The 20051-nt window shown below is 48.9% G+C and overlaps 1 protein-coding gene across 2 annotated transcripts in view; it reads left to right on the top strand.

Annotated features, from left to right (window-relative positions):
• LOC147710159 (E3 ubiquitin-protein ligase TRIM11-like) overlaps nucleotides 1-20051 on the top strand; it is a 185771-nt gene that overhangs the window by 12908 nt on the left and 152812 nt on the right. For both annotated transcript variants that reach the window (XR_015295850.1, XM_086920853.1), the window contains exon 2: nucleotides 14119-14214. Coding sequence is in view for 1 of the 2 variants with exons in the window: in XM_086920853.1 (XP_086776979.1) it covers nucleotides 14119-14214 (96 nt within the window). In the remaining variant the exon portion in view is untranslated. The remainder of the gene's footprint in view (nucleotides 1-14118; nucleotides 14215-20051) is intronic.

Here is a 20051-nt window from a genome sequence, read left to right as displayed (position 1 = left end):
GCGAATACCCGAAGAATCCCCGCCCCACTTGATTGACCCCCAGCTGCTGTCCCGGATATAAACATAATGACCATGAGTAACTGTCGTCCCTCGAGGAAAAAAACCTGTTTTACCCTGACTCTCGATGATAGCGCCCCCGCCCTGTTTGAAAAGGTTAGCCAGCCTTGAAGGAAAATGCTAGAACTGTTCAGGCTAAGGTTAGAAAGACGAGTCTCCCTGGAAGTTCCGAAATGTTGAATTTGATGAAATGAACAGTTGATAAGAGTCTGACTTTTCTCTATATGTGGCATATATAGATGATGAATAAACTTGGCATGAACTCAATAAGAATGCCGACATATGCACTGCCTGGTAATAGACCTCTGACTGTGACCGATGAGCGTATCTCCCAAGTATGTAGGATTGAGGGAGGAGTTCACAATGCGTAGATATCTTCTTCTGCCATTTCTCTAAAACCTTGTTTTGTACCTATTCAAAGATTCACGATCACCAGGAGAAGGGTCAGACGTGACGTACAGCCTGGCTGCAGATCTTGAGACACGTGTGACCTCGACCAAAGGTGGAGCTGTAGAGCAACTAGATACGGGACGAGACCGCAATTTCAACGTGGAAAATGAAAAATGACGGGCCGCCTTGAAGCCCTCCGTCTGCTAACCCACGTGTGCCTGGAGTCTCCGTTCCCCTTCTTTGGGCCCGATTGATGGGCCTGCCTGCTTGTTATCCTTTGCTCCCTTGGTCCCTTTTGTGTGTCCCAGGAACTCTGACCCAACTCCGCCCTCCCTCCTATCGACTATTTGAACCACACTCACTCTCTTTTCCACGTGACTTTTTGCCAAAGGGAAGAACTGCATTCAAGTGGGAATAGGGTGTTGCCACGGAAATATAGGTGCCGAGCATAAGGCGCCGCCAAACGGATTGTTTAGGGAACAGGACTGTGGTCTAACAGCAGAGGACTGACCGCACCCTGCAACGCGTAAGGATAGAACCGAGCTGTACCTATAGCTCCACCGCCGGTGCTCAACAGCGCCAACGAAAGTACACGGACTAGAGCCTACCAGTGATGGCTCACTGATAAAAAGACACTGTGACGAAGAAATCTTGTGTATTGAACTGAATTCCGCTCTCGACTACCTGGTCAAAACTGTTCATTGGTCACATTTTTAAGTCGGAAACATTTATGCTGTGTAGTGCGCTTAATTGTCAGGAACTCAACGAAATGCAATCTCCTATGTGCTGCATTCTGCCCATCACCTCAACTGTCTATGATTGTATGCCAAATGTTAGTATCGACAAAATGCTAATTCTTCAACGATGCCTGTCTATCTGTAACCCCATCAATTACAAAAATGAATGCTGTAATGTAAAAAGGGGCGACTGTGGAAATTGAAGAAATTGATGTACATAAACAGCATTCATTTCCCTTCTTCTCCCACTCCTCTCCCTGTGAGCACCATGAATACCGTAAATTATTGACCGTATCACTCTGCCAGTAAGAGCCCATACCCATATGCATATGTACAGCCATTCTAGGCACCACGGCCTTTTACCCATTGGAATCCCCGGCTTCCCTCCTGCGCGTATCTTACACCCCCTCTCTCATGCATAGACCATGAAACCCTCTCCCTCTGCGCGACCCTGCTGTGAAAGGCAACCCTTCTGCTTGACCCGCACAAACCCCCCATTCCCTCTTGAAGAGGCATCCTTCGCCTTAGCTGACATAGCCCTCCCCAGCTGCACCTGACTGCCCCCGCTCTCTCATGTACGGGTCATAAGATCTCTCTCTCTCTCTCTCTCTCTATGTGACTCTGTCCCTGTGTCCACCCTGGCTCCCCCTCCCTTCTCCTCACATGGGCAAGTCATAAACCTTCTTCTTCTGCAAGACCCTGTCCTTGGGAGCCACGGCCGCGCCTGACCAACACCTCCTTTCCTTCCATGAATGCCCCTCTGTTGACAAGCCTTCCCTCCGCGCTCGATTGTCCACGCGGCATGAATACCACTCCTTTGATGACCCCTTCCCCCGAGTCCGGCTGACCACACATGTCCGAGGCCATCGCCTGAGCCAGGAGATACCATTTACTGCCCTTATTGTATGAAGTCACTCCTCTTCAAAGGACCCACTATTGATCCTGGCCACCCCACCCCCTGGGCTATGATCAGGCGCACACATCCTAAACAGTTGACGGAACACTCAGCTGCGTGATTGCCCTCCCCTCTTATCAGCAGGTCAAGGGTCCCTATTGTGAACACATGTGGGGTAGGATTGACACGAGGATCATGGGGTTGTATTTTCCTTGTTACACAATATCATGATTGTAATGCCAAGTGTTTTGTAAAGTATAAAAGACGGAGTCTCAGCTCACTTGTTAGAGCACCTCCTGAAAGACACCATGTTTCGTGTCCGAAATGACAGGCTCTCCTCATGAGAAATAAACTCTGTTCTTGATTCCTGCTTCCAGCGCCCGTCTCTTTATTTAGTAACTATTCAACATGGGAACTAAGAGGCGGTTTGCGCCAGCGGCCTGGGCATCGGTAGTAATCTGGGCTCCTGTTTTACAAGAGGTCGCCCCCCCCGGCTCTTTTAGAATCTTCAAGGTTGAGGAGGCACGGGGCGTGTGCCCGTCCCGGGCAAGAAAACCCGCTTTTTGATATGGACCCTCTTCAAGCCGGAGCGTTGGGGTGTCGCTGGAAGCCTCCACCTGGAGGGAGGTGGGGGAGGCTCGTTCGCGCCGCCTCCCCCTTCCAGCGACCCCGCGCCGTTCTTCGGCTCCAGCGCTTTGGTATGGCCGTGCCAGGCGATGAAGATGGGGGGGGGGGGAGGGGATCGGAGGCAGCAAGACATCCCCCCCCCCTTTTTGTGGCGGGACTACCTGCAACTCTCAAGGGTTGCCGCTGTGGCGGGACTACCTGCAACTGTCCAGAGTTGTCCAAGACATAATTGAAAAGAAAGAGGTGTTGTTGCAGCCATTATAGCTGAAAGAAGCGCAACCGACCTCGCCTTGGCTTCGGTCTTCGATGATGGCCGGATCAGGCAAGAGAGGGGGGGGGGTTCGGAGGCAGAGGCAAGACATCCCCCCCCCCCCCGTGGCCTGCAGGGCAGCAGAAGAGGGGAAAAGGGGAGACCATTACGATTTTCGGGCCGTTCGCCCTACAGCCTCCCCTTCCGATGGCGGCCAGCCAGGCCCTGCTCTGCACGCGCTGAGGCCTCGCCTTCCGGATGGGCGTAACCGCGGACCTGTTGCACTTCGGGAGCTTCCGGAATGGGGGTAGGTGTTTATTGATTTGTATCTATTTCATGTTACCGTTATTTGGGCGTTGTGGGCAATGAGGCAGACATGTTTGGAGCAGGAATAGGCGGTGGAGCCTAGCTACCTCGTGGCTGTCTTGCCGTCAAGCTTTCGCCATTTTATATTTCTTTTTACGAACTATTTCTAATGTTTCTTATTTTTAGTGAAGTCGAAAGCTCATCAGGGGGTTTACTGACTTAGCCCGATTTCTTTTATTTTTCCCTCCTTTCCTTAGCGTGTTTCAAGCTAAAGTTTCTGTTAACAGGGTACGGTGATCACTTCATATTTTTATATGTCCTTTCATTAGGGGTACTCCTGGATGGACCAGATGAGTTACCTCCAATAAATGGTCCGGGTGGAACTAGATTATTAATCAGTGGGGGGGCATGTGTTCTTTCATTAAGGTGCCTGGACGGACCGGATGATCACCTCCAATGAGTGGGGAGCACATGTCCCTTCATTAGGGTATCCATCTGGACGGACCAGATGGTCTACCTCCAATAAATAGTCAATCAGTGGGGAGTGGGTAGGCCTGACGAATCATAAAGGGGCATAACCTACCCTTTACTACTTGCAAAGACTAGACAGAATATTTCTATTCCACGTTATTTGCAAACAGAAAATACCTCAAACAAACAATTCCTTGGACAACAATGTCCAGTCAATCAATCAATCAGTGGGGAGAAAAAACAGGCATGACGGATTACAACGGGGACAAACGTCTGCATTACCTGCCCATCGCTATCTGCAAAGGGAGACAGAATATTCCTATTCGTCTCTGTTTGTGGACAGGGAAGATCTCAAAGAGCAATAATCGATATTTAATCGATATCAAACAATCAGTGGGGAGAAAGGTAGGCATGACGAATCATAAAGGGGCATTACCTACCCTTCTCTATCTGCAGAGAGAGACGAACGTTCCTATTCGCCGCTGTTTGCAAACAGAGAATGTCTCGTTCTCAAGAAGAGAACCAATATTTCAAGTAGCAACCAAAGCTAAATGAACAACAACAGCAATATCAGTATTTAAATACCGATTCCAATACAATCAATCAATCAATCAATCAGATGGATAAAACCATCCTACCAATCAGGCGAAAAACGCCCTACTTAATCTTACCCGGACCGGACCATGCGGACAGTTCTTCGTCTTCCCCCTCCAGCGCATGATCGTTCTCTTACTCTATGCAGCATTCCTGTGGGATTCCAGTCAGGACAATAGGTCACTCGAGAGAGGTCCGTTCAGAATCGGTGAAGTTCATTCAATCGGCAGCCGGACGAGGGCCCTCTCAAGGCAGTATACTCCAATCATTTAGATGTTCACCTCATCGTCTGGATCTCTCTTACTGGACCGTATGTCACTGATGGACCCCGCGTTGGGACGCCAATTGTGGAAAGTGAGCCCATATTACTATCGATGCCCGGGCTGCTGGCGCAAGTCGCCTCTTAGTTCCCATTCTGATTAGTTACCAAATAAAGAGACGGGCGCTGGAAGCAGGAATCACAAGAACGGAGTTTTATTTCTCATGAGGAGAGCCTGTCATTTCGGACACGAAACGCAGTGTCTTTCGGGAGGTGCTCTAACAAGTTCTCTGAGACATCGCCTTTTATACCTTACAAAACATTCCTTATTACAATAACGACATTGTGAAACAAGGAAAAAGACATCCCCGTAATCCTTGTGTCAATCCCACCCCACATATGTCCACAATAGAGGCCCTTAACCTGCTGATAAGAGGAGGGGGCAATCACGCAGCTGAGTGTTCCGCCGATTCTTAGGATGTGTGCGCCTGATCGTGCCCCAGGGGGCGGGGAGGCCAGGATCAATAGTGGGTCCTTTGAAGAGGAGTGACTCCATACAATAAGGGGCAGTAAACTGTATCCCCCGGCTTGGGCGATGGCTTCGGACCTGTGTGGACAGTCAATCGCGGAGGGAGGGTTTACCAACAGAGGGGTTATTCATGAAAGGAAAGGAGGTGTTGGTCAGGCGCAGCTGTGACTCCCAAGGACAGGGTCATGCGGACCTGTGCATGTGAGGGAGGGGGCAGCCAGGGTGCGCGGAGGGAGAGGGTCATTTGAGAGTGGGGGGGGGTGTGTTCAAATGCGCGCAGGAGGGAAGCCGGGGATTTCAATGAGCAGGCAAAGAGGCCATGGTGCCTAAAATGGCTGTCAGGTACATGCGGGCATGGGCCTTTACTGGCGGAGTCATGCGGTCATCGTCTCACGCTCTTCGTGGTGTGTACAGGGAGGGGAATTGGAAAAGACAAATGAACGCCGCTTATGTACATCAATTTTGTGAATTTCCACACACCCACCTCTCATTTTAATTATGAACTGAGCCTTTGTCTGCTGAGTTGGAGACAGAAGAGTCCCATCAAGGTCACCCTTGCTCCAGTTCCTAAAGCAAGGGGTGAGACGGGGAAGGGTTAATTATGCCCTTGACCATAGGCAATCTGAGTCATGAGTCATGCATGATGCACAGTGCCAGGCCATGAGGTGACTGACATGGTTTTGTTTCCAGGGCTTTAAGTGGGAAGCCTTTGACCCCAGTGACATTAAATAAACGTATACTCTGGCACGTGCAACCATGCACACAACGCACGATAAAGGCCCCGTCTTACATTTTATTTTTCACAATAACCAATATGAATAAATAATTACACAAGAGACTGGACAAACAAAGCTTTACTAACACAACACATCAGTCAAAAGTCCACAACTGTATGGAAAGGATACTGCGATTCTAAAGAATTACAGTGCACCACAAATGGTAGAAGGGTGCAAAGGCTGGTAGCATAACTGGTCAATACATGGACATGTTCCAGGGCTCTAGACGATTTCAAGAGCGACCTAAATACACAGCAAAGCCCTCATCACTGCTTGACCTGGCTCCATTCTGTACTTGTAAACATTCAAACCTGGTTGGCTCAGATTAAACTATTCTAGTAGGGTGGCATACTCAAAACTTCACAATGTGCATTCAGTGAAATGTTAAGAGGGAAGAGATAATGAATAACTCTCTTTGGATTCACAAATTATGGCGAAACTAATCTTCATTCAATAGTTGAATGTTTTAGTCGATAGACTCAATGTATTAAATAAAAAAAAAAACAGGAATCAGCCTTGCTAACACGTTTTGTACCTTACAGAAACTTTATCATGGTAAAATCTATTGTTGAAGGGCCAAAAAAACATATCACATGGCAGTTTCTAGACATTTGAACGATTAAAAAATCAGTCATTCAAAAAGCTTTTATTATTGGTTACAAACCATAAAAAGACATATTTATACATTTACACATACATCAATACTATATCCATATAAATATTTAAAAAGACCTCAAAACACAACGTTCTTGAATGAGATAAAAAAGGGAAAATATACAAGCGTGGGTATCCCTCAGAAACAGCAAGCGTTCCATACTGGAACGCCTAGTAACTTTAATAAAGGGGGGACCTCCCCTGCAATGTTTTTTTATTTTCCTTTAGTGTTGCACACCTTGTAAACCACATGGACAGAAGAAATTTTTCTGTTGCATATACTGTCAAAAAAGTGGTATCAGTTTTGAGGATTCTAAAGGTCTCTCTATAGTCCCTTATGCCCCTGGACTTGCAAAATTGAATTATCCATTTAGCTCTAGCCCGGGAATACGAGGGGCAAAAGAGCAGAACGTGTGGATCTGTCTCTCTGCTACCCGCGCACCCCGGGCAAGTGCTCACAGGGGGGGGCAGGGACTTTTGACCACTTATCAGTGACTTCCCTTAGGGGAAGTGAGCCATGCCTGAACTGGACGTATAGTTTCTTGGCCAGGGGGGGCTGAATGTCATCCAAGAATCTCTCAAAATTAGGATGGACCTTGGTCTCTAAGAAGGTGTTAGTAAGCCTACCCAAAGACGAGTTTGATAGTAAGATAGCCATGCCATGCTCTTTCAGGGCCAAACTCAAAGTTTTTCTAGGGAGTAGGGCACAAGCCTCCTCTGGTAAAGACCACAGATCTCCCCTACCCAGGGCCTGAGAGAGGTGCTTGATGTACTTTAGCCATGGGATCCTCCCCGCGCCCCTTCTAACTAGCAAATCCCGCAAATCCTCCCTATAACTCTCAAGTTCCGGGGTAGCCCAAAGCCGTCTCCAGTATAACAACGGCCGATTCGAGACGACATCCTGTATAGGCACCAGACCTATGTCCAGCCTTAGGGGGGTGAGGGGGGTACTCTGGGGAAGTCTCAAAAGACGCCTCATGAAACTATTCTCTGTGAGGGAGAGGGGGGCCACACTTGCATGTCCCCATAATTCCGCACCGTAAAGCGCACCGCCTCTAGCCTGAGCTTTATATGTTTCTACGGGCGGTCCCATCAATTTGAGGGAAGATTCATTAAAGACTTTTAGGATACCACCCGAGGACTGGGCTAGCTTCAGATTAGCTTTAGCAGTCTGTGAACCCCAGTCCATTCTGTCATTTAAGGTGACCCCCAGGTACTCAAATGTAGAAACTCGATCGAGAGCTATTCCGTCCAGGGGACAATTCGGGTGTTTCATGTTATACAACATATACTTGGTCTTAGCAAAATGGATAAAAAATCATCATTCCTTTGAGTCACATCAGCATCTGTCGTTTTTCTAGAGGTGAGAACAAGTGCAGGAACCGCTGGATTAGATGCGTTCACTGCAGAGGATTAAACCCAAGATGCCAATAATGATTACAAGTTTATTCAGCAATGTGTGCATTTAGATAATTAAGGGGGCACTCTATTGGGCATCACCCAATCCAAACTCCCCCACCCCGCCCCCCCTCTTAAACTGCTTTACACTCCACTTATCCCATTTTCAATTAAATTCAGTAATATTACTGCAAGACTTGTATAGTTACATTGTCTTTAGCCTAGAATACAATTGAAATTGCGAGCTCCTGCCTACAACACAATCCAAACTAACTCTCCGATTTACCACTCTAATCTTTACAAACTAGTTGGCAGCCTGACAAGCCGCCTGAGTGAAAACAACATTCTTATGGAAACGCCATGAAACGACTTCAACCCCCCCCCCCCCCCCTCCCCACACGCACACACACACCCCCCTCAGGCAGTCTTCCGTCTGACAGAATGCCCTGCCCTGGACGGAGGTTGTAGGAGGCCGGTCACCACATGCTTTGCAGCCCAGACACTCCCATTGTCATTCTGTATGTGGCAATCAGCAGCATACAGAATGACAATGGGCGGGGCCCCAAGGAGGGGTGAGAGGCGCCCCATCAAGGAGCTGAGGCCTCTGATAGGGAACAGGGCTATTCCCTGCAATGGGCAAAATTACGGACAAAGGGCGTCCGTATAAGGGAACCTCGCGGACGTGAGGTCCTAATTACGGACGGTCCGTGAAATTTACGGACGGTTGGTTGGCCACCCTAGCAAAAGAGCACAAAGTGTGTCTGTCAGAGCGCTGGGACCATGGGCGGTATACTGTGAGCCACAGAGGCGGCTGCAGAGGATCAGAAGGCATGTGTGTGGATGTGTTGGGACCTTACACTAGACTCAAAGGGTTCCATGTAGCACTGCAGTGTGAGTTGTCGGTGTCAGAAAACTTGATGAGACAATGCAGGGTGTGGCACACGGGCTCACAGGAGCAGGGACACAGCAGAAGAGCTGCAGCAATGCATTGTGATGCGCACAGGGTCACAAGGGCTTCAGTGCAGATGACTCCCCAGCAGTGCAGGGTTCATCAGACACAAAGGCACGTGCAGGGTCCAGGCGTTAGACTTCCATCATCACTGGGCACAGAGTGAAGATCTCCTGTAGCTTTGGCTGAAAGAAGCTCGCTGGCTTGGGGGGGCCCCCTCTCAGGATGAGCCTTGACCTTGCTGGTAGGTCGCTCCCCCACCACACAGGGTGTGTCCTGACCCTGCCCCAGCTGCCGCTGCTGTAGAAGTTGAGGCCTTCCTCCACCCGCAGGCTACCACCTGCGCCTCATCCCTGGTGGCCAGTGGTAGGCCTTAGATTTGTATCACTGTCGCTGTCTGTCTTCCCTCTACTGCCCATACTGTCTTCTGGTGTCTGTGACCACTGTTGCCTGTCTACCCCCTGTGCCTGCATTCTTATCTGTGCCCCTTCTCTTGCCTTCTGCTCCTCTGATTGCACTCGTTTTTCTTGCCTTCTGCTCCCCTGATTGAACCTGTTTTTCTTGCCTTCTGCTCCCCTGATTGTACCTGTTTTTCGTGCCTTCTGCTCCCCTGATTGTGCTCATTATCTTGCCTTCTGTTCCCCCTCATTTCCCCTGATTGTCCCGGCTGCCTTGGTGGCCTCGCTGCTCCCGTTCCCGCCGCTGCGACCCCTGTGGCCCTGCCCCCTCACTGCCCATTTGCTGCTCTTCCCTCCCACCTCCCCATATAGGCCGGCCGCTCCGCGGTGAGGAGAGCGACCCTTGACCTAGCTGGTAGGTCGCTCCCCCACCACACAGCTCCGCCTGTGTGTCCTGACCCTGCCCCAGCTGCCGCTGCTGTAGAAGTTGAGGCCTTCCTCCACCCGCAGGCTACCACCGGTGCCTCATCCCTGGTGGCCAGTGGTAGGCCTTAGGTTTGTATCCCTGTCGCTGTCTGTCTGTACTGCCAATACTGTCAATACTGTCTTTTGGTGTCTGTGACCACTGTTGCCTGTCTACCCCCTGTGCCTGCATTCTTATCTGTGCCCGTTCTCTTGCCCTCTGTTCCCTGATTGTGCTCATTTTCTTGCCTTCTGTTCCTATGATTTGTACTTGTTTTTCGTGCCTTCTGCTCCCCCTCGCTGCCCCTGATTTGTGCCAGTTTTCTTGCCTCCTGTTCACTAATTGTGCATGTTTTCTTGCCTTCTGCTCCCCTGTTTGTGCTGGTTTTCTTGCCTTCTGCTCCACTGATTGTGCTTGTTTTCTTGCCTTCCGTTCCCCCTCGCTGCCCCTGATTGTGCCCGGCTGCCTTGGTGCCCTCGCCGCTCCCGTTGCTGCGTCCCCGCCCCCCTCACTGCCCATTCGCTGCCCCTGCCTCCCAGCTGCTCCTCCATCCTACATCCCCATATATGGCAGCCACTGCACGGCCTAAGGCAAGCCCGTCTGTGCCCGGACCGCGCTCAGTGCCAAAACCCCTGGTCCCCGCCAAGATGACCACCACCACTACGATGCCAGCACACTCCATGTTCTCAACCCTGGACGGATCCACACCTGCTTCAAGGCCGCCCCGAAACGCACGCACCGCCCCTTCACCTGCCGGAACTGCAGCTACCCCAGCCTCAGAGCAGCCAAACAACCCGCCAAGAAAGACCTCAACCACCTCCAATGCATCCTACTGAAAACCCGCTCTGCACGCAAACACACAGTCGAGCTCTGGGACCTGCTCGACACATCATCCCCGGACGTCGTCTTCCTGACAGAGATGTGGATGAACGACTCCTTCACACCTTACATTTCCATAGCCATCCCAGACGGCTACAAGGTCACCCGCAGAGACCACACCAACGGAGTCGGAGGAGGAATCGCTGTCGTGAACAATAACAGCATCAGGGTCTCGTCCAGCACCGAGGACACTCTCAGCACCGCCGAACACATGCATTTCTAGATCCACACAGACCCCAACTCCACCCTCAGAGGCACCCTCGTCTACAGACCCCCTGGACCCTGACCCCAGTTCAGCGATTCCATCGCCGACTTTATCAGCACGCACGCCCTGACCTCCACCAACTACATTCTCCTCGGAGACCTGAACTTTCACCTTGAGACCAACAATGACAACTCGACAACCCTGATCGATAACCTCGCCAACCTCGGACCGAGGCAACTCATCACAGCCCCTACCCACTCAGCAGGCCACACGCTTGAACCCATCTTCTCCGCTAGTCCCCACGTCTCCTTCAGCCTCACCACGAACTCCTCTGGACCGACCACCGCTGCATCCACTTCTCCTTCCAGGAACCTACCACACACCACCGCAGCCAACAGATCACTCGCCGCTACTGGAGAAAAATCACCGAAGACCAACTACACGCAAACCCAAACCTCGCTCTCAGCCCACCCACCAAACCCTCCAACACCGACGATGCTGCCCACAGCCTCACACGCTGGATCGACGACTGCGCCAACACCCTCGCCCCGCTGAAGAAACCCCCCCACAGAGACACCAACAAAAGGGCCAGCTGGTTCACACCAGAACTCCTAGCCTCCAAGCGAGCCTGCCGGAAACTAGAGAAGAAATGGCACAGCGAACAGACTCCGGACAGCCACGCAGCCCACAAGGACACCATCCACAACCACCATCACCTTATCGGGACTGCCAAGAGGACCTCCTGCAAAGAACGCCTCGACATCAACACACACAACAGCAAGGAGCTCTTCAACATCGTGAAAGAACTCTCCTACCCCAGCTCCAAAACCAACGACATCCCGCCGTCGCAAGCCCTGTGCGACTCCCTCGCCACTTTTTTCCACCGCAAGATAGCAGACATTCACCACAGCTTCATAACCCAGACATCCCCACCAGACAGCAACACAACAGACTATCCGCACACCATCGACCACAACCCCCTGCTAGCCTGGGCCAGCGTGAGCATCCATGACACCATCAATACCATGAGTACAGTCCACTCCGGCTCCCCGACAGACCCATTCTCGCACCACATCTTCAACAAGGCCAGCAGCTCCATGGCACCCCACCTGCGTAACGTCATCAATCTCTCCCTCAAGACTGCGACCTTCCCAGAGAGCTGTAAACATGCCAAGATCAACGCCCTACTCAAAAAACCCAAGGCAGACCCTAGAGACCTCAAGAACTTCCGGCCCATCTCTCTGCTCCCATTCCTGGCCAAGGTCATCAAGATCGTCAACAGACAGCTAACCTGATACCTCAAAGAAAACCGAATCCTGGACCCTTCCCAGTCAGGGTTCCGCAGCAACCACAGCACCGAAACCGCCATCATTGCCGCCACTGACGACATCAGGACCATGCTGGACAATGGTGAGACCGCAGCCCTCATCCTCCTGGACCTCTCCGCCGCCTTCGACACCATCTGCCACCTCATATTACGCGCACGCCTCCACGCCGTAGGGATCCAAGACAAAGCCCTGGAATGGACCACCTCCTTCCTCTCCGGAGGAACCCAGAGCGTCCGCCTCCCCCTTTCCAATCCAAAGCCTCCGAGATCATCTGCGGTGTACCCCAGGGATCCTCCCTCAGCCCAACACTGTTCAACATTTACATGGCCCCGCTCGCACACGTCGCCCGACAGCACAACCTCAATATAATCTCCTACGCCAACGACACTCAACTGATCCTCTCCCTCAGCAAGGACCCCATTACCGCCAAAGCCAACCTCCACGAAGGAATTAAGGCCGTCGCCGACTGGATGAAGATCAGCCGACTGAAGCTGAACTCGGACAAAACTGAGGTCCTCATCCTCGGCTCCAACCCATCAGCCTGGGACGACTCCTGGTGGCCGACGGCACTGGGGGCAGCCCCAACACCCACCGACCACGCACGCAACCTGGGAATCATGCTAGACTTAACGCTCTTCATGACCAAGCAAGTCAACACCGTCTCCTCCTCCTGCTTCAACATGCTCCGCAAGATCTACAGGTGGATCCCGACAGATACAAGAAGAACAGTCACCCAAGCCCTCGTCCGCAGCAGACTCGACTACGGAAACGCCCTCTACGCAGGAGCCCCGACCAAGCTCATCAAACGACTGCAACACATCCAAAACCCTCAGCACGACTGATTCTCAATGTCCCACAAAACGGCCACTTCACCCCCCACCTGAGAAACCTGCACTGGCTGCCCGTCAACAATAGGATATCCTTCAAGCTCCTCATCCACGCACACAAGGCACTCCACGAGACCGGCCCAGAGTTGAACATCATCTGCATACTGATGGATCTTGATGCTGTTGTCTGCTAGATTGGGTCCCAGAGATCCCTTGTAGAGGTTAAAAATGATGGGAGAAAGGATGGAGCCCTGAGGTACTCCGCAAGTGACGGGGAATGTTGGTGATCTTGTGGAGCTTATTTGCATGAACTGGTACCAGTTAATCAAGAAGGATGTGGGTGAGAAGTTAGCCTGGCATTTGATGTCCACTAGTTCTAGTGGGCACCTCGCACCCGTCTAATCGACCCTTATTGATGGTGGTTGTAAAGTCAACCTTATAGAAAGCTATCCTAGTGGTAGCATGGACCAGCAGTCATCAGGCTAAGACTTCGAAGGCGATGTTAAGCAAGTTGTTTTACCAATTATTATAATTACAGTTTGTGAGGTAGGATGTGAACCATTTCAAGACAGTGTCTTAGAATCCCATCGTGTTTTTTGTGCGTTGATCAGGGCCAGCTGGTCGCCTGTGTCGAACGCTGCAGGGAGATCCAGGAGGTCAGGGGTCATTCTTGTCGATGAGGTGGAGGGTGTTGTTGACTACTTGGAGGGTGGCTGTGTCAGGGATCCATACAGAGTTATTGCACTTGGAAAACTTGTTAGCTTTGATATTTTCACTTGGTTGTGTGTTTTGGAATGTTTGATGTCTCTGGGACAACCTTTCTTCTTTAGTGTCAAGTCTATCTGTTTCCATGCTTTAGGCATAAAGTGTGCACAATGTCACGTCGCAGTATGTGCCAGTGAGGAAGCTTGTTTCCATGGAGCAGGGATTCTGATCCTTCTTGGCAAGAACCGGTACAAAAAAGGGACATCATTGTCTGTGATACTTGGTGCTGGTGCTAGCAATACTAATGTATGACTGGTACGTACAGTCTGGGCACGTGTGGCAGGTACTGTAGTGATTTCTTTTGTAATTAAGACCACACTCTACATATCTACACTTATTTCTTGTACTCTCATCCCTACAGGTGAAACTTCAAGAGTGGCTGCGTGTTCTGAAGAAAGAGGAGGGATATTTTCTGGAGTCCAGACTCAAGGAAGAGGAACAATATAAAACCTTGAGGGTGAGTGGCTGCAGTGATTGCTGTGTCTGTATAAGTCTGAGCCCATGTCTTTGCGTGGCCTCTTAAAGTTCAAGACACACAGAGGCAGATGAGTCACACTACAGTTTGGATCGTGGGCCCCACCAAATAAATATTCTGACGGGAGTCATTGCACCTGGATATTGGTGCTGAAATCAGACAAGGGCGTGTCCTAAAAAAACATAAAATCAAGGTTTACTCCTCTGACCTTAAGGCAGTACTTGCATACTCACAAGGTGCGTGTTAGAGTATGTCTGCAGTGGGGTGGCATTATCTGGCTGGGAGTACATACCAGCATATGTGTCTGCATATATATGTGTGTGCATGTTCACGCTTAGGTATACGTGTCTAAGTATGTGTTTATTTATGAATGGACCTGGAGTTATCTTTGGGAGTACATGCATGTCTGCGCGTCCCTATATACGTCTGTTTTTTGGGCATGGATTACTGCTTGTGTGTGTCTGCATATTCATATATACATTTTGAGCCACAGAGTATACAAATACACATCCTTATCTATATGCATGTGTGTTGGAGGGTTGTGTATGCTTTAGTCTGGATTTATTGGCTGTGAGCTTGTACCTACATAAGTGAATGCCTGCCTGTGGGTTTATATAACACAAGGTCTGGTGGCTTTTGTGAGTGTGCAAATACATGTGTGCATCTGTGAGTTTATGACGTGTATGCATAGGTCTGGAGTTATACATCTGTGAGATTTTATATGCATCGGTGTGTGAGTATATATGTATGATTGTGTGTGTCTCGGAGTCTGTGCTTGAATGGACTGAAGATATCCATCTGTGAGTTCGTACAACGTTTGTGTGTGAGTCTGCAAATTAATGTGTGTCTGTATGAGTGTGTACCTCTGTGGATGCGTGTATGTATAGATCTGGAGTTATCTATTTATCCATCAGACGGAGGAAGCCTAGTTAGGCCCTTCCTAAACAAAGCTTTTAGCAATGTAATAATGCTAAGGTATTGTGTATACATCGTCTAACACAATAAAAATAATATCCCTCCCTCTAGACCTCAATTTCTTTACCTTGTAGAATGAACCTTTATGGGTTGTACATACATTTTGTGAAACATCATGGATACAACATCATCCTATTATTCAAAAATTATATTTATTCATTTTAGTTGGTATTTGTATTCATTTACATTGATAGAATCAAAAGGGGGAAAGAAATGTAATCTAAAAAGACATACATGGTGGAGGAGCTACGCTAGCAACCAAGATGGCCGCGTAAGCTCCCGGCTCCGCCGACCTCCGCCAGAAGCTCATGAATCCTGATATCTATCCTGAATTCGAACCGACTCCCGTATGGCTGATGGGTTGCTGAGATTAAAGATCCAATCCCGAGATTTCCATCTTCTCGATTGACGAAGTGTCATTATTCTCGGCCTAATCCATTGTGGTAGCCGGGGCCTCGCTTTCTAACCCATCTGGGTTGAAGTTAAACAACATCGGCTGCGAGACCAGGACGGCGTCCGGTCGCTCGGAGTGGAAGACTTTCCTGACCGGATTGGATGGTCGTGCGGTGGCCGGATTGACTGCACTTACGCGGCGGCGAGAAACACCGGTAGCTGTGGGTGGGGGTCCGTTGCGCGGTGGCCCTGTTGGGGCCCCCGGGGCTGACTGGCTCGGACCCTCGCTGGAGGCGATGGTGTTGAGAACGCGACATTGACGATTGCCCACTGTTAACGTCGGCCCTGTCTGTGCCTGTCACACAGGAGTAGTCGACCTCCGGGGTTGAAAAGAGCTGCTTTGTCGCTTTGTGAGAAGAGATGGAGCGAGAGAACGATACGCCGTCACTGCAGACCGTAATGGCCACAATTGAGGCGCTTCACTCGCAGGTCACCGCCGCCATCCATAAAATGGTCGTAACAGTCCTCGATGGACTTGATCAGTTGTTTTAACCGCGAAGCAGGACATGCCTGATACAAAGGGCCCCGAGAGGAAACCGGACCTGGTGTGTTTTGTTGGCCCGCGAACAACAGACAGCGAGCCTGTAACTACCGAACACTCATCATACTCTATCCCGATGCCACCCAAGAGGGACATAGCTAACCTCACTCTCCAGGATAATTTCCACAGCGACTTTCGGAGTGATTTCTTGTTCTTTTCTCTCCAGTTGGTTCAAATACGTTTTTGTAACTTATTGTCGATGGACGTACATCTGTCAGATTCATGGTTTTCGAACATTATTACTTTGGACTCAATCCCACCACACGGACTTTGACTCTTTTGAACGCTTTGGCTTTCCTTTTGAGATGGCGGCACGAGTGGTGAGAACTCGCACGAAAAACCGTAGTGGCCAGGGTTGAGTGTATTCGTTTGGGTCTGAAACAAAGGCTTTATTTGATACGGGATTTGTAGCCAAAATAATGTGGGAGTCGGATGGTTCTCTTAACCCCCACTGTTTGTTTTTTAATTGCGGCTTCACTTTGTCTGATTATATCCCGGGGGGGTCTGCTTCTGGCGGGGAATAAAGGGGACCGGGAGCCTGTATGACATCTCCTCCTACGCTCTTTTCCTTCCTTTAGATTTTAGTTGTTGGGCGACAGGCACGCTGCTAGTGGGGTTAGGCCGTAGCCATTGCAGGGGTGCAGGGTGGGAGGACTGAGGTTTTTTAAATTTTTTCCTTATTTAGTTCTAGGACCTTTTTTCTTTCCCTCCCCTTTTACGAGAGGCGATTTGTCCATTCTGAATCTACATTTCACATGTCTGGGTGTCCACTCTGGTCCTACTTATCCTCTATGCGTGGGTGGACGGGCCTTGCTAGTACAAGCTCAATGGGGTTGCTGATTATATTGATTTCTGTTCTGTGTATCCTTATCCATGTTGACACCCCACGCTCCTTGTATTGAATAGGTCACATTGGCCTCTTCTCCTGCGCACCGTTGTAATGTAATATATTGTATGGCACCTGATATGTGTACTATTTTCCTCTTGTTTTTCTTCTTTAAATAAAAAGAAACATAAAAAAATAAAAAGACATACATATTCATAAAAATCTTTGTCACAGTTTTGCTTTTTTATACATTTTCTACATACACCAACAATTTCATATCTTTATATACAAATTCAATTTAGTGCTCTTCACTGGGCCCCTATATTAATACCATACACTAATCACGTAAACAAACACATTTGCACTCGATCACACCAATAAAACTATCAAACAACCCCAAAAGCACATACACATCCTGGTCAGAAGGGGACATAGATATTGTGAATCTCCATGACCGTGTCATGGGTTGGGTGCATACAGTAAGGTCAACGCGCGTTTCGGTGAAATATGTCTGATGTTAACTACCTTCTTCAGGACCTTACAAAATCATATATCTTTCACCTAGTGGTAGCAGTACAGATAATAATGTTGCGAGAAAAATTCTCAAATGGTTGCCGCTTTCAAATTGGCAAACTATTGGTAAGTCTGTTGGGTCAGTTATAGATGACTCCTATTGGCATAGGGTTCGGTTAAACCTGCGTAGACATGAAGAATCCTCGTTGCTTATTCTTCCAAGATATTTTCTTTGTATTGAACGACATCACTTCTAAGTTGGTGTTATTACCTGTTGTCTTTAGTAGTGCCGCCACACTGGGGAACCATGTAGATTAGGCAATCTTATAGTTTATTACATCCCTGAATCATGTCCTGTTAACCCTTTACGTGCATTGGACGGCCTCCGACCATCCGACGTCACGGAGGGCGTGTGCGGAGGACGGCCCAGTCATAAATCACCCACACCGCGGCGGAATTCCCGCTGTGGTCAACGGGTTAATAAGGGCGCTGGCTTCCTTAATTGAGTCTATTTCTAATAGTATTCGACGTGTACCACAAATGATCCAGGCAGGCTCGGCAACAGCAACAAGCAGCCCCATCATCAAACCACAGATCATCCAACAGAGTTCATCTAAGTGATAAAGCGAGCATGGAAGCTCCAACATTGTGTAAATGAGTTTTAGCCCTCAAATAGTTAATCTAAACCAAATGAAAAAATGCCCTCTAATCTGAACACGTTTCAGGACATGTACATTCCCTTTTTCGGGGCATATGCATTTCTAATTCTAGAAATTAGTTGAGCACAGCTCAGCATCAGTCACTGACCTTGGGCATTCTCTGTTCTGCTCAATCCTCACTGCAAGGATTTCCTGAAACAGTCTTACTAATCGTCAATAGTTTGATGTGTCATTTTTTTATGCCTTCATTAGACCTCTCACAGGGATAGGCCATAGCTGACTGAAACGTCCCAGGATGACTAGTGCACATTTTTATATTTGTAATATTATTTATTGATTTTTCAGAGGTTTGTACAAAGATCCTTGACAATAGTGAGTGTACATAATATCTTTCATACAGGTATACATAGAACATTGATGGTGTACAGGATATAATAACAGCATTACACATACTAAAGAATTGTGGTTCAATGTCAATGTCCCAACGGGAACTCAAGACAATATTAATTATGCAAATATATCACCATGAGCATTGTTAACATTAACAAAAACAACTGTCCGTAATTTACCATTCACATTTGACGATTATCTATCTTGTGCGCAGATCATGATCGGGTGTGTATGCGTACCTAGCGACATGAGGGTTAGGTCAAGTCTGCAGTGTGTGTGCCACAGATGTTGGTTTATTTGAGAAGGAGCAGAGGTGGGTTTTCCGTCTGGGCACGGACACCACTGGACTCAATGACTCCATTCCATGGAGCCATTTGCGATGACCTATGGGCTCATATCTATAAGCACGATCTCTTATAGCATTGGCTAAACCCTTATTTAACCTACAAATCAACCCCATTAACGCATCACTTATTCATCCATCTGTAAGTGATACCCCAACCCCTCCTGGACTCATGCCTTCATATCTCCGATATGGGAGCACCTTGAAAAAATATGGGACGCAGCAGCTGTTGCATGTGGACACAGCTTGCATTCGTAAAAATCTCAATTTTTAGGTCTTGCGACCTATCGATGCGCACAAGCGCATCGAGGGGAGCGAGAATTCAAGTGGCGAAAACATCGTCAAACCAAAGGGCTTTCAGCCCCGCGGTTTTCTTGTAGTTCACGTGAACCACGTGATTAAACATGCGCGCGCATTCAGGGCCAACCCAGCACATCAAAGGGCTTCTCCTCCCCTAATTATTCATGGCCGGCCGCAGGCCGGCCGTACTTTCAGTTTCCCGAAACGGCTTCTCCTCACCTAATTAGGGGAGGAGAAGACCTTTGATGTGCTTCACACCAATGAGCCTCACAGTTATTCCTAAGTCAGTACTCTGCCTCTGCCCAAGACCTGCCTTCTAACACTTTGAGCCTCGCAGGCAGGCCATGGCCAATTGCTGCTTGTTTGTATTTGCTTCGGCTGCCATTCTTTATTTCACTTTGTCTCCGTGCGTGCATTTATTTTTACTTGCAGAGCCTTTTTCCAATACTTGAACTCATTCGCCCTTAAAGCAACGTCCGCATGTGGTTTCTTAAATAACCAAAGTAAAACATTTATGAAAAAATGTGCTGTTCGTTCAGCGACCTCTTTCAAAATCCTTATTTTTACAATATGTGGTGAAACTATTTGATGTATGTTTACAGTTCACTCGGCCGCAAGGACACCTTGGCTAATCTGCAGTTTCCCTCAGCAACATTAAATTCCACTGATAAGCTCTTTCGACGTGAATGCATTCTGTTCTGCTGCGGCTCGTGTTAGTCCATACTGGTCTGCATCGGTTCTTTCTAGGATTATATCGACCAGCATAGAAGAAAAACAACCTATTTGTTATTTACACCCAACAGTCTGCTGCAATTTGCT

This window comes from Lissotriton vulgaris, chromosome 5, assembly GCF_964263255.1.
Source record: "Lissotriton vulgaris chromosome 5, aLisVul1.2, whole genome shotgun sequence".
In the NCBI taxonomy this organism is placed as follows: Eukaryota; Metazoa; Chordata; class Amphibia; order Caudata; family Salamandridae; genus Lissotriton; species Lissotriton vulgaris.
The sequence above is the reverse complement of the archived record's forward strand: the minus strand, read 5'-3'. Positions and strand labels throughout refer to the sequence as shown.